The sequence below is a fragment of the Salvelinus fontinalis genome, chromosome 10 (genome assembly GCF_029448725.1).
Source record: "Salvelinus fontinalis isolate EN_2023a chromosome 10, ASM2944872v1, whole genome shotgun sequence".
NCBI classification, from domain to species: domain Eukaryota; kingdom Metazoa; phylum Chordata; class Actinopteri; order Salmoniformes; family Salmonidae; genus Salvelinus; species Salvelinus fontinalis.
This window is the reverse complement of record NC_074674.1, coordinates 12,078,740-12,092,156: the sequence shown is the minus strand read 5'-3', so window position 1 is coordinate 12,092,156 and position 13,417 is coordinate 12,078,740. Positions and strand designations below refer to the sequence as shown.

The following is a 13,417-nucleotide window of genomic DNA, read 5'->3' as shown; positions in this document are numbered from 1 at the left end:
TGATGTGATTAATGAGGAGCATCCAGACGCTGCACTTGATGAATTTATGAAATTGCTTCTTCCAATTATTGATAAACATGCACCGGTTAAGAAACTGACTGTTAAGGCTTCATGGATTGATGAGGATTGAAAAACTGTATGGTTGAAAGAGATGGGGCAAAAGGAGTGGCTAATAAGTCTGGCTGTACATCTGACTGGCTTACTTACTGCAAATTGAGAAATTATTATGAAGCCAAGATCAATGATATAAAGAATGGTGGGGGAAAAACGTTGTAGTTCTTTAAATTTAATTATTGGTAGAAAGACATTCCACTCCATCTTTCATCGAATCAGATGGCTTATTCATCACAAAACCATTTGATGTTGCCAATTATTTTATTGATTATTTCATTGGAAAAGTGGGCAAACTTAGGCAGGAAATGCCCAGGACAAACAGTGAGCAATTATATTAATGTATAAAAAAACAAATAATGAGAGAAAAGTTAGAATTTTGTAAAGTTAGTGTGGGAGAGGTGGGAAAATTATTGTTAACGATCAATAATAACAACCCTGGCATTGACAACTTAGATGGAAAGCTACTGAGGATGGTAGCTGACTCTTTAGCCACTCCTATCTGTCATATTTTTAATTTGAGCCTAGAGGAAAGTCTTTGTCCTCAGGCCTGGAGGGGAGCCAAAGTAATTCCACTACCCAAGAGTGGTAAAGCCCTTTACTGGTTCTAACAGCAGACCTATAAGCTTGCTGCCAGCTCTTAGCAAACTGTTTGAAAAAATGGTGTTTGACCAAATACAATGTTATTTCTCTGTAAACAAATTAACAACAGACTTTCAGCATGCTTAGAGTATGTACTGCACTGACACAAATGACTGATGATTGGTTGAAAGAAATTGATAATAAGAAGATTGTAGGAGTGGTACTGTTAGATTTCAGTGCAGCCTTTGATATTATTGACCATAACCTGTTATGAAAAAACTTAAGTGCTATGTCTTTTCAACCTCTGCCATATCGTGGATTCAGAGCTATCTATGTAATAGAACTCAAAGGGTTTTCTTTAATGGAAGCGTCTCTAATGTCAAACATGTAAAGTGTGGTGTACCGCAGGGCAGCTCTCTAGGCCCTCTACTCTTTTATATATTTTTTTACCAATGACCTGCCACTGGCATTAAACAAGAATCTGTATCCATGTATGCTGATGATTCAATCATATTTGCATCAGCAACCACAGCCAATGAAGTCACTGAAACCCTTAACAAAGAGTTGCGGTCTGTTTTGTTATGGGTGGCCAGTAATAAACTGGTCTTGAACATCTCTAAAACTAAGAGCATTGTATTTGGTACAAATCATTCCTTAAGTGCTAGACCTCAGCTGAATCTGGTAATGAATAGTGTGGCTGTTGAACAAGTTGAGAAGACTAAATTACTTGGCGTTACCTTAGATTGTAAACTCTCATGTTCAAAACATATAGATTCAATGGCTGCAAAGATGGAGAGGTCTAGCCGTAATAAAAAGATGCTCTGCTTTTTTGACACCGCACTCCAAGAAGCAAGTTCTGCAGGCTCTAGTTTTGTCTAATCTTGATTATTGTCCAGTCGTGTGGTCCAGTGCTGCAAGGAAAGACCTGCATCACTTTGTGTTGAAAATCCCAAATCATTTGCGTTGTCAACTTACACACAGCTCTGACATAGTCCCCAAATCCAGAATAAATTCAAGAAAACGTGCAGTATTATATAGAGCCCTTATTGCATGGAACTTCCTCCCATCTAATATTGCTCAAACAAACAGCAAACCTGGTTTAGGAAAACAGATAAACGCAACACCTCGCAGCACAACTCCTCTCCCCTATTTGACCTAGATAGTTTGTGTGTATGCATTGATATGTAGGCTCCGTGTGCCTTTTTAAAAATGTACACTGCTCAAAAAAATAAAGGGAACACTTAAACAACACAATGTAACTCCAAGTCAATCACACTTCTGTGAAATCAAACTGTCCACTTAGGAAGCAATACTGATTGACAATAAATTTCACATGCTGTTGTGCAAATGGAATAGACAAAAGGTGGAAATTATAGGCAATTAGCAAGACACCCCCAAAAAAGGAGTGATTCTGCAGATGGTGACCACAGACCACTTCTCAGTTCCTATGCTTCCTGGCTGATGTTTTGGTCACTTTTGAATGCTGGCGGTGCTCTCACTCTAGTGGTAGCATGAGACGGAGTCTACAACCCACACAAGTGGCTCAGGTAGTGCAGTTCATCCAGGATGGCACATCAATGCAAGCTGTGGCAAAAAGGTTTGCTGTGTCTGTCAGCGTAGTGTCCAGAACATGGAGGCGCTACCAGGAGACAGGCCAGTACATTCACGGGACCTCCTGTGTGCATGTGCTAGCCCAGTTTGCAATATTTAGAATGGCGTTAATAATAGCGTAAAGACCATAGTCCATCGTGAATTTAAGGAAACTTACAATTTATCCTACCATTTCTACCATCTGCGTGCCAGTTATTGTTTTTATATGCGCATTTTCGTGGAAAAGTTTAATTTCAATAATAACGTTTATGTTTCTCAAAATCATTGTCACGTGGTTAATCATAAAATCTGAAGTAAAATTATATAAAAATCTTAAAAGTTAAAATTCAACTTTGGCAAGAGCACTAGCCTAACAGTATAACTTTAAACCGTCCCCTCGCGCGAACCAGGGACCCTCTGCACACATCAACGATGGTCGCCGCAGAGCAAGGGGCAACCCTACTTAATGTCTCAGAGCAAGTGACGTAACTGATTGAAATGCTAGTAGCGCGCACCCGCTAACTAGCTAGCCATTTCACATCCGTTACACTCACCACCCTTTCAACCTCCTCCTTTTCCGCAGCAACCAGTGATCCGGGTCAACAGCATCAATGTAACAGTTTAACTTTAAACCGTCCCCTCGCCCCGACACGGGCGCGAACCAGGGACCCTCTGCACACATCAACGACGGTCGCCCACGAAGCATCGTTACCCATCGCTCCACAAAGGCCACGGCTCTTGCAGAGCAAGGGGCAACCCTACTTAAAGTCTCAGAGCAAGTGACGTAACTGATTGAAATGCTACTAGCGCGCACCCGCTAACTAGCTAGCCATTTCACATCCGTTACATCTGCCATATGGACAAATAAATCCACTGTGATCCATTGGCAGCTAGAGAAATATGAGCATAGAACACATCAGTGGGCCTATAACTTCTATTGTCAACTATGTAAAATGCATAGGCCTAAAGACAACAAATAAAAACAGTAGAAAATATCTTTCAATCACATGCATCTCTCTACTCCGCCTGTCTGCCTCCCTTTCTATCTGTCTCGACTTGAGCTATTGCGAGGGAAGTGCAACATTCTATCAAATCATAACTCCAGCAGGTGTTTGTATTGAGGTCAATTAGTGTCGAATTTGGTTATCATGTAATGGCATATTTTCTAAGTGTGGCTTATTTAATCAAATGTAAGTTTCGCAATGATTAGGTTGTTACGAGTGTACTAATATAGGTATGATGTGACATCCCTGCAACTTTGCGAAAAAAAGTCATAAAGCCACAAATTCATAAACCCTGCCTATTTATACAGTTTATCTTATTACAATTTGATTTAAAACCCAACATTGACCCTAATTTTAAAAAACATAACATTTTTGTTTTCGTGAATTGTTTTACTGTATAGCCAATGTTGACTTTGTGGCTGTGATAACTAGCCCTCTCATTGGCTAGAATGGTCCCACCTGATCTTGTCTCGTCCCGGCTGCCAGTGACTTCCATTTTTGAAGCCACTAGTTTCTGGTCAATATAATGGATAATCTGTTACTTTATGCCGTGTTTAAAACAACTGGGAAATGTCAATGATCTTCAGGTCGGAATGTCTGAGCTCTAGAAAGAGTCCTCAATTCCCGAGTTAGAATTGCGAGTTGAATGACAGTTCAAAACGATTTTTCATAGTCGGAGCTTGTTTTTTAAATTCCGATTTCCCAGTTGTTCTTGAACGCTTGGAAGTCGGAGATTTACAAATGGTGAATTCCAAGCTCCCAGTTGTTTTGAAAGCGCAATAGGACGTCTTGGTGTCATGATTGTTGTTCCTCTGTAGTCGATGATAGATTATCGTCATGGTTGTCATCATCTTTAACCAGTGGTGTAAAAATACTTTAAAGTACTACTTAAGTCGTTTTTTGGGGTATCTTTACTATTTATATTTTTGACAACTTTTACTTTTACCCCACTACATTCCTAAAGAAAATAATGTACTTTTTACTTCTTACATTTTCCCTGACACCCATAAAAGTACTCGTTACATTTTGAATGCTTAGCAGAACAGGAAAAATGGTCTAATTCACGCACTTATCAAGAGAACATCCCTGGTCATCCCTACTGCCTCTGATCTGGTAGACAAACTAAACACAAATGCTTCGTTTGTAAATTATGTCTGAGTGTTGAACTGTGCCGCTTGCTATCCGTAAATTTAAATAACAAGAAAATCGTATAAGACATTTTAAATTATTTATAATTTTACTTTTGATACGTAAGTACATTTAAAACCAAATACTTTTAGACTTTTATGCAAGTAATAGGTGACTTTTACTGGAGTCATTTTCTTTTAAGGTATCTTTACTTTTATTCAAGTGTGAAATTTGGATACTTTTTCCACCATTGTCCATCCTTCACATCATCCTTGTAGCGCCTAATGCTGCGTTCAAAACAACTGGGAACTCAGAAATCTCTGACATCTGACTTTAGTGCATTCAAGACAACTGGGAGCTCGGAAGAAAATGAGTTCAGACTGGGACAAATCGTTTTGAACCGTCATCCAACTCGGAATTCCAAGTTTGAAACTCTGGTATCTTTCTAGAGATTCGACTTTCCTAAAATCACTGACATCATGAGTTTGAGTTTATTTTTACAGGGACAGTGCACATTAATCAACGTTTCAGTAAAAGTGCCGGTTTTAGCCAGCCGGCTAATTTTCAACCGCAGTCCCTGGGCAGGTTATTAAAAACAATTACATTCATTCATGATTGAATAGTTTTTTTCAGAGTTCCCAATTATCTTGAAAGCACCATAAGTGCTGCTCCAGGGCTGCGTTCAGTACATTTCTATGCCCTGGTACGTTCATTTGAACGGAAACGACGCTGTTCTGAATGACCAGTTGAAAAACGGGGAGGGGCTGGGTTGTGGAACAATGTCAGCATGGCCACTGCCCGTTAAATATGTCACTTGTTGCTTCAAGCCACACTTCGCCATACCCACCAACGTACCTAAAAGTGTGTTCAAGGACGTACAAGAACGTTTTGGGGAAACGTGTTGTTCAGTAGACTACAAACTGTTCCACAATGTAGCAAACGTTCAAGTGAACTGAGCACACCTCAGGAGTAGGCCCATGTTGACCTTGATATTTTTGTAAAATTGGCGATCTTATGTTTTGACTTGGGCAAGCAGAAGTCGTAGTGTGTTACAAGAAATCGTGTGACCTCTGCCCAAGCATCTGCCAGAGCAGGTGTCACGGGAACTGCGCGCGCAATGGGCACATCCATCACCTTGCCCAAAGCGCAGGGGACTCTTGATTTCCAGCCATGTGTATAGGTATAAAGCGTACCAATAATCCTGCCATTGCTGTGCCTCCAGACCTACAAACCTACATCAAGCCCAATGGCGATTTTAGCATGTAAATCTTGGTAGGGCAAAAAAAACTAAGTGGGATAAATGCCAGCAAAGCCACTACACTAAACAATACATTAATTGCACTACAACGCTGACAAATGGTGCCCACAAACTGTTAGGGCCTACATTAAACTGTCCCAACAGCAGTCCCAACATCTTACCACTGCTACACCTGGCTATCAGTGGAGCCTTGTCTGGCAGCAAAATAGTTAATTCAGCCTCATTTACTGCATTTAAAAAAAACATAGCTGATATTGCTAACTTGCTTAAACAAATGTGGTTTCTAATGACAATTGAAATGTACCAACTATGGCATAAGGGGACGACAAGTGGATAAGAGGCAATCCGTAATTTTGATTAAGACATTAATGCGCGAGCTACGACGGACGTAGTCAATATAACTTTTTGTTTAGCACTTTTGAAATGTACAGCGACAGAATTCAGAACATGGGCCGTTCTTACAGTGTTCTCCGTGTACACCAAGTCAGAACCGTAGGATAAATAAAGGGGGCATATAATCAGACAATGAAAGCTCTTACAATATTTGATGATTATATTTCTCTAAAACAGGTTATAGGCTATATGTGCACCACCAAGTCAGAACAGTAGGTGAAATTAAGGGGTAAATAGAACAAATTATTAGGGTGAGGCACATGGGCTACTAACATCTTACTACACAACATACACTTACTATTACTTTCTTATCTACTGTATACATATTTCCTGGCATATGACATAATTTATTCAGCAGAATACAATACATTTTTGGACTCACCTTGTTGTGCTGTGCTCACTTGAACAGGAAGAGCAGCAGTCCTTCATGGGCAAATGTTGTCATCCAAGTCTGGCATTCTCTGGATTTATGGTGCTTTCAAAACAACTTGTGAATCGGAAAAAAACAAGGTCGAATCATGATGACGTCATTGATCTTCAGGTTGTAACTCTATAATGAGGCTGGATTTACAATTCCGAGTTGGATGACCATTCAAAACGTTTTTTCCCAGTCAGAGCTCGTTTAATCGCAGATTTGGGACAGCACAGCCACTGTCACTGATTCCTTCCACACCACTCATTGTTGAATTTACGATTTTCAACTTGTTGTGTAATGTTTATGTACAATGGCCGATGAGCACCAATATATTTTATCTATAATTTCTCTTCATTATTTCTCATCATATGACAAGGGTTAAAAAGGATTTGACACCATTTTATCTGTGGCCAATGACCTTCAGCCTTCTTGGATGGGCACTTCTAATGTAACTCTATGGCAGCACCCACGGTGCTAGAATTTTCAACATCTACCCTTAGACTTGGCGGTGAGGTAGTGTCCCCATGAGTGACAGAATACTGAGCCAATCACGGCGCAACGCTCTGTATTTTCTGCTGGCTTGCCCAACCACCACAGAAAGCACTGAGCTAGCCTGAAACACCTGCATTTTGGAGCTGCCTTACTCAAGAAAACAAAAAAGAGGCCATGTTTGTATGCAGCTTTATTAACTCAATTATATATATTTTTAGATTGTTTGCAAACTGATATGCGACAGGTATTAGTGCCTAAATAACATGCAAAACAGTCAAGGTAAAAAAATACGGGGCTCAAAACAGGTGCCCTGAATGACGGGTGCCACTGATCTAGTTTAATGATGTACCTCTGAGGACGTGTCAATGGTAGTAACGCCGTGTGAGCTGAAAGTGAAATTAGGCTAGTCTTTCGACCTTTGCTACACTGCCCAGCGTGCCCATTCCAGAGCCCACCCGTCTCATGCACGAGCTAACAACTCTAAAGAGAGGAATACCAAAATGTCGAATTTCCCTCAAATGAATTAGTTATTTTGACTATGGTTCAATGTGTGGCTCAGTATGGTATTTTACTAAATAGGCTACATTTGATGACAATACAATTCCCAGTCTAACCTATCAAGGCCTTATAATCACTAGGCTATGTGATCCCATTTGTTTTTAATACCGCCTTTGAGTTTTTGGTGACAGCTACAGTAGGCTAAAACATGCACCCAATATAGACTATATTCATGTCTGTAATGTAGCGATTTCTGATTGAGTTTAACTCTGCCCTGGCTGGCTGCGCACGCAGAATTCAACCAGAGCGCGTCGTGTGGTCTGGCAGTAATCCCTCTGTTCTTCATCTCCTCCGTAACCCGCTGGTGAGAGCGACTGACTATGGTTTCTGCCCCGATCGGGAATACACCAAGGAACAACACATTTTTGAGAATGAATGGATTATATGGCTTCGGGGTCAGAAATGACCATCCGCTCGCGGCGGTGCGCGCTGTAGGTTCAAGTTCAGGGTAGGCTGCGAAATTGATGTAGGCTAAAGCTTAAACCATTGGCATCCCGTCAATAACAGCTCGTGGGTACCGAACCATTCCAATTTCATTTTCTACCATAGTGCATTGAGGATATCAGTTATTTTTGTCGTTTATTTTGACATTTCCCCCCTTCTCGTTGCGCATTTAAATGTGTCGGCTGCTCAGAGAAGAATATGAAAAAGCAAGACATTGGAGAGACCATCCATTTTGTGTCTGGAGAAGATTTTGAGGAAGGGGACACTGGGATAGGCATAATTATAGAAACAGGAGGAGCAGCCAGCTGTGAACATACATGTTGGGCCTATTAATTGTATGATTACAGTAACTAGGCCTATATGATAATGGCTGGATCATATTCAATAAAACATCATTACATTTGATTCCATCTTGTCGGGAAAAATACAATAGGAAAAGATGACCCAGAAATCGCGATGACCCTGTCATCCACCAGTGCCTTCAGCATCACGTTATAATGTAGAGTGGCTGCGGGAGAATATAAACTGAATTGTACATAAATATCCCCGATTTGTAGGCCTATGGGATTTTTTCAAAGACTAGGCCTACTTCATAATGTAACAACCCCCCTTTTACATATTTATTTCAATGCAAACGTTGAATTAGTGTCTGTTGGGGGCGTACCCATTCCAAGTGTCAAATGAAATGAATATCGACATTGGAATTTGACATTTAAAGGGAGCAACCTCGATATAATTGAGACTAATGTTTCAATCCAAGGGAACATCCCATGGCACACATGCTCAAGTGAATGATGGTCTTTATTCTCAATGTTATTTGTCCACCCTCCACTAATTCCTGGATTCAAAATGTATTACCCCGAATGGAAACCATATGTGGCCCACTTGATTTTGTTTTTTCCCTCCCCCCATTGCTGAACACGTTTTTCAAACTCAGACAATAGTCTTACTGTCAAGTGCGATACGCTTTTTTGATGCTTATAGTCAGATTTTTTTGTGAGTGACATTAACAGAGGAGGAATTGATGACACATACCTGGACACCGCTGTTGTACTCCGAGGATATTGCACGGTACAAGCCAGGAGCACCACCAGAGTCATTGGAAATTCGACACAATTCAAGTGCAAGTTCAAGTTTTGGGTTGTTTCGCTCAAAATGTGGAGAGCTGTGTTGTAGGAGTGCCTCACGACAGAAAAAGAACAAGAAAGGGATATGAATCCGAGAAGGTGATGATGATGCTGGATACACAGGTAACAAAATAATTCTAGTTTGCATTAAGTTATTGATGACAAAGGGGGATTGTGTTTTCATCTGTGGATCTAGGCTACCTGGGCAGACATTAAAGAGAAAATAACATTTGTCACCAGAACACATAAATGTATGGTCCGATTTGCTATTTAATCACTATTCATTTACTTTATCACGGTGAATGCGAAAACAGCATTCAGAGTACAAACGAATATAAACAACATGGATGTAGTTGCTAGAAGGTTTTGGAATAGATTATCATAATAATTCACTATTCAAATACCTGGCCCAGGCAGGGGGATGATCTTTGTATGGTCTTTACAAAAGAGATTAGGGCCTGTAACAAGGCAGATTATGGCCAGTCATGGCCAGTATGGGGGATATCACAAAACTATGATTCCTAAAAAGATGTGTCCAGAGATTTGGTCAGCTATACCATAAGGACCATCTGTGCATGTCCTTATTGCATGTAGTGCAACAAGACCAGGGGTTGGAACCAAAATATAATTTTCATTGGAAAGCAACTTTCACTGGAGATGTCCCCCCCCACCCCCACACAAGTTTTATCATTGCAATATGATACAAAGAGCGGGTGTAGACCTTACAGTGAAATGCTTACTTACAAGCCCTTAACCAACAATGGTTTTAAGAAGTGTTAAGTAAAAAAAATTGAAAATAAAAGTAACAAATAATTCAACGGCAGCAGTAAAATAACAATAGTGAGGCTATATACAGGTGGTACCGGTACAGAGTCAATGTGCGGTAATTGAGGTAATATGTACATGTAGGTAGAGTTAAAGTGACTATGCATAGATAATAAACAGAGAGTAGCAGCAGCAAAAAAGAGGGGTCTGGGTAGGCCTTTGATTAGCTCTTCAGGAGTCTTATGGCTTGGGGGTAGAAGCTGTTAAGAAGCATTTTGGACCTAGACTTGACGCTCCGGTACCGTTGCCGTGCGGTAGCAGAGAGAACATTCTATGACTAGGGTGGCTGGAGTCTTTGACAATTTGCAGGGTCTTCCTCTGACACCGCCTGGTATAGAAGTCCTGGATGGCAGGAAGCTTGGCCCCAGTGATGTACTGGGCCGTACGCACTGCCCTCTGTAGCGCCTTCCGGTCAGTTGCCATACCAGGCAGTGATGCAACCAGTCAGGATGCTCTCGATGGTGCAGCTGTAGAACCTTTTGAGGATCTGAGGACCAATGCCAAATCTTTTCAGTCTCCTGAGGGGGAATAGGTTTTGTCGTGCCCTCTTCACGACTGTCTTGGTGTGTTTGGACCATGTTCGTTTGTTGGTGATGTGGACACCAAGGAACTTGAAACTCTCAACCTGCTCCACTGCAGCCCTGTTGATGAGAATGGGGGCGTGCTCAGTCCTCCTTTTCCTGTAGTCCACAATCATCTGCTTTGTCTTGATCACGTTGAGGAAAAGGTTGTTGTCCTGGCACCACACGGCCAGGTCTCTGACCTCCTCTCTATATGCTGTCTCATCGTTGTCGGTGATCAGGCCTACCACTGTTGTGTCATCAGCAAACTTAATGATGGTGTAGGAGTCGTGCCTGGCCATGCAGTCATGAGTGAACAGGGAGTACAGGAGGGGACTGAGCACGCACTCCTGAGGGGCCCCAGTGTTGAGGATCAGCGTGGCGGATGTGTTGTTACCTACCATTACCATCTGGGGGCGGCCCGTCAGGATGTCCAGGATCCAGTTGCAGAGGGAGGTGTTTAGTCCCAGGGTCTTTAGCTTAGTGATTAGCTTTGAGGGCACTATGATGTTGAATGCTGAGCTGTCGTCAATGAATTACATTCTCACGTAGGTGTTTCTTTTGTCCAGGTGGGAAAGGGCAGTGTGGAGTGAGTGTGGAGTTGCATCATCTGTGGATCTGTTTGGGCGATATGCAAATTGGAGTGGGTCTAGGGTTTCTTGGATAATGGTGTTGATGTTAGCCATGACCAGCCTTTCAAAGCATTTCATGGCTACAGACGTGAGTGCTACGGGTCAGTAGTCATTTACCTTAGTGTTCTTGGGCACAGGGACTATGGTGGTCTGCTTGAAACATGTTGGTATTAGTAAGTTAATATATATATATAATATATAAGTTAACTGCCACTTGATTCTCCATCCATGTATGCAGCCTACTCTATTTCAATGAGACCACACATGCTAGGCAAGCCTGAACCCTCACGCCCAACTAGGAGAGGTAGGCTACTGAAGTTGAAGCAGCAAAGTGTGTGAATAATGCGAGAAATATGTGCTTTTAATACAGTAGGTAGGTTTACCCATACAAAGCAGAAAGAGGACCGTTTCCAAATAATCTGTGGGACAACAAAAATATTTTAATCCCAAAGTTGTCGGTCTGACCGTCCGCAGCATGAAAAATGCCGACCGAGCCGCAATGATCTCTGTCGGGACCCGCAGGTGTTGCAGGTGTCCCGAAGGAATGCAGCCCTCTAGTGCAGTCAGTACACAACACTACGCTCATCATGTCTTAGCAAGATAAGATGGTGACAGGGGTCCCAGCAGGATCAGACAACCAGCGAAGACCAGTCTACAGAGCTCAGGTGAATTTTGCTGTATATTAACAATACCAGTGAATGATACAACATTCCATTTTGACTTGATGGGTAGAGATACAGTAGCTACAGGAAAGCAGCTTAAAGCTACAGTCTGGGATCTGGGAATGATGGTCATTTCAATTATTCAACCACTGATTATATTTTGGGATAATATAATGTATAAATGTACACCAAGGTAATTCTTTGTCATGACTCATTTCAGGAGGATTAGGAGCTGTAAAACACAAAAGGAGACATATTTGCATATGTTATTGTCTTGTGAAGGCTGGCTGAATTCTGGTGAAGAGTATGTTCTTTTATCTCAGCATGTCTACAGATTCTCCCTTCTCCCTGTTTTTGTTTGCTTGGAAATGTTGATACTGGAGACTGTTATCTGAAGAAACTGTGTAACCGAGCATTTATAGCGGCTAAGAAATGCATTGCCATTCATTGGAAGGTTGGTTATCCTCCCACAATGTCAAGTTATGTATCACTAGATTTGATTCATTACAAGGTTAAGGGTATACAGGGCGACTTTCATAAAGTCTGGATGCCTTACATGGAATACAGTACGACTAAAGGAGTCTGTATTGAAAACATGCCCACGTCAGGGGAGATACCTATTTAGGCTATCTCTAGCTGCTGAGCTGCTCAGTCCTGGACCTGGGGGTCTGTCATCCTGTGGGTTGTCACTCTGGCCTTGGCCTAGCACACTGAAAACCAATAATGAATGTTTCACTAAGATCCTAAAGCTGAGTGGGATGTGTTGGGTTGGGGCGCTGCAGGGTGGTGGACCACTAGGGACAGGACAGGGCGACCCAGCTATATTGTGTGCAAGTTAAAAGAGCTCTACTGAGAAGTGGTCTATGGTCACCACCTGCAGAATCACTCCTTTATTGGGGGTGTCTTGCTAATTGCCTATAATTTCCACCTTTTGTCTATTCCATTTGCTCAACAGCATGTGAAATTTGTTGTCAATCAGTGTTGCTTCCTAAGTGGACAGTTTGATTTCACAGAAGTATGATTGACTTGGAGTTACATTGTGTTGTTTAAGTGTTCCCTTTATTTTTTTGAGCAGTGTATATATATTTCCTCATCAATCTACACACAATACCAAAGAGCAAAAAAGTGAAAACAGGTTTTTAGAATTTTTTGCAAATGTATAAAACATTTTTTTTTAATGTTTAACTTAAGTATTCAGACCCTTTGAAATGAGACAAAAACTGAGCTCAGGTGCATCCTATTGTCATTGATCATCCTTGAGATGTTTCTACAACTTGATTAGAGTCCACCTGTGGTAAATTCAATTGATTGGACATGATTTGGAAAGGCACACACCTGTCTATATAAGGTCACACAGTTGACAGTGCATGTCAGAGCAAAAACCAAGCCATGAGGTCAAAGGAATTGTCCGAGACAGGATTGTGTCGAGGCACAGATCTGGGGAAGGGTACCAAAAAGCATTGACGATCCCCAAGAACACAGTCGCCTCCATCATTCTTAAATGGAGCCTCAGTTTGTTGCATTTGTTTAAAGACCGAAGGGGTGAGCACTGGGGGGCCGTGGGGGACAGTCGTTGTTGATTTGTTGGTTTGTTTGTTCGACTCTGGTGGTTACAGAAGGAGTGGCTGGTTGTGCT

General features: G+C 41.6%; 1 protein-coding gene across 1 annotated transcript in view; it reads left to right on the top strand.

The window, feature by feature from the left end:
- The first annotated feature begins 7,760 nt into the window (after positions 1-7,760).
- Positions 7,761-13,417, top strand: part of LOC129863631 (ral guanine nucleotide dissociation stimulator-like) — a 98,021-nt gene continuing 92,364 nt past the window's right edge. The window contains exon 1 of the mRNA XM_055935754.1: positions 7,761-9,225. Coding sequence (XP_055791729.1) covers positions 9,205-9,225 — 21 coding nt within the window. The 5' untranslated portion in view covers positions 7,761-9,204. The remainder of the gene's footprint in view (positions 9,226-13,417) is intronic.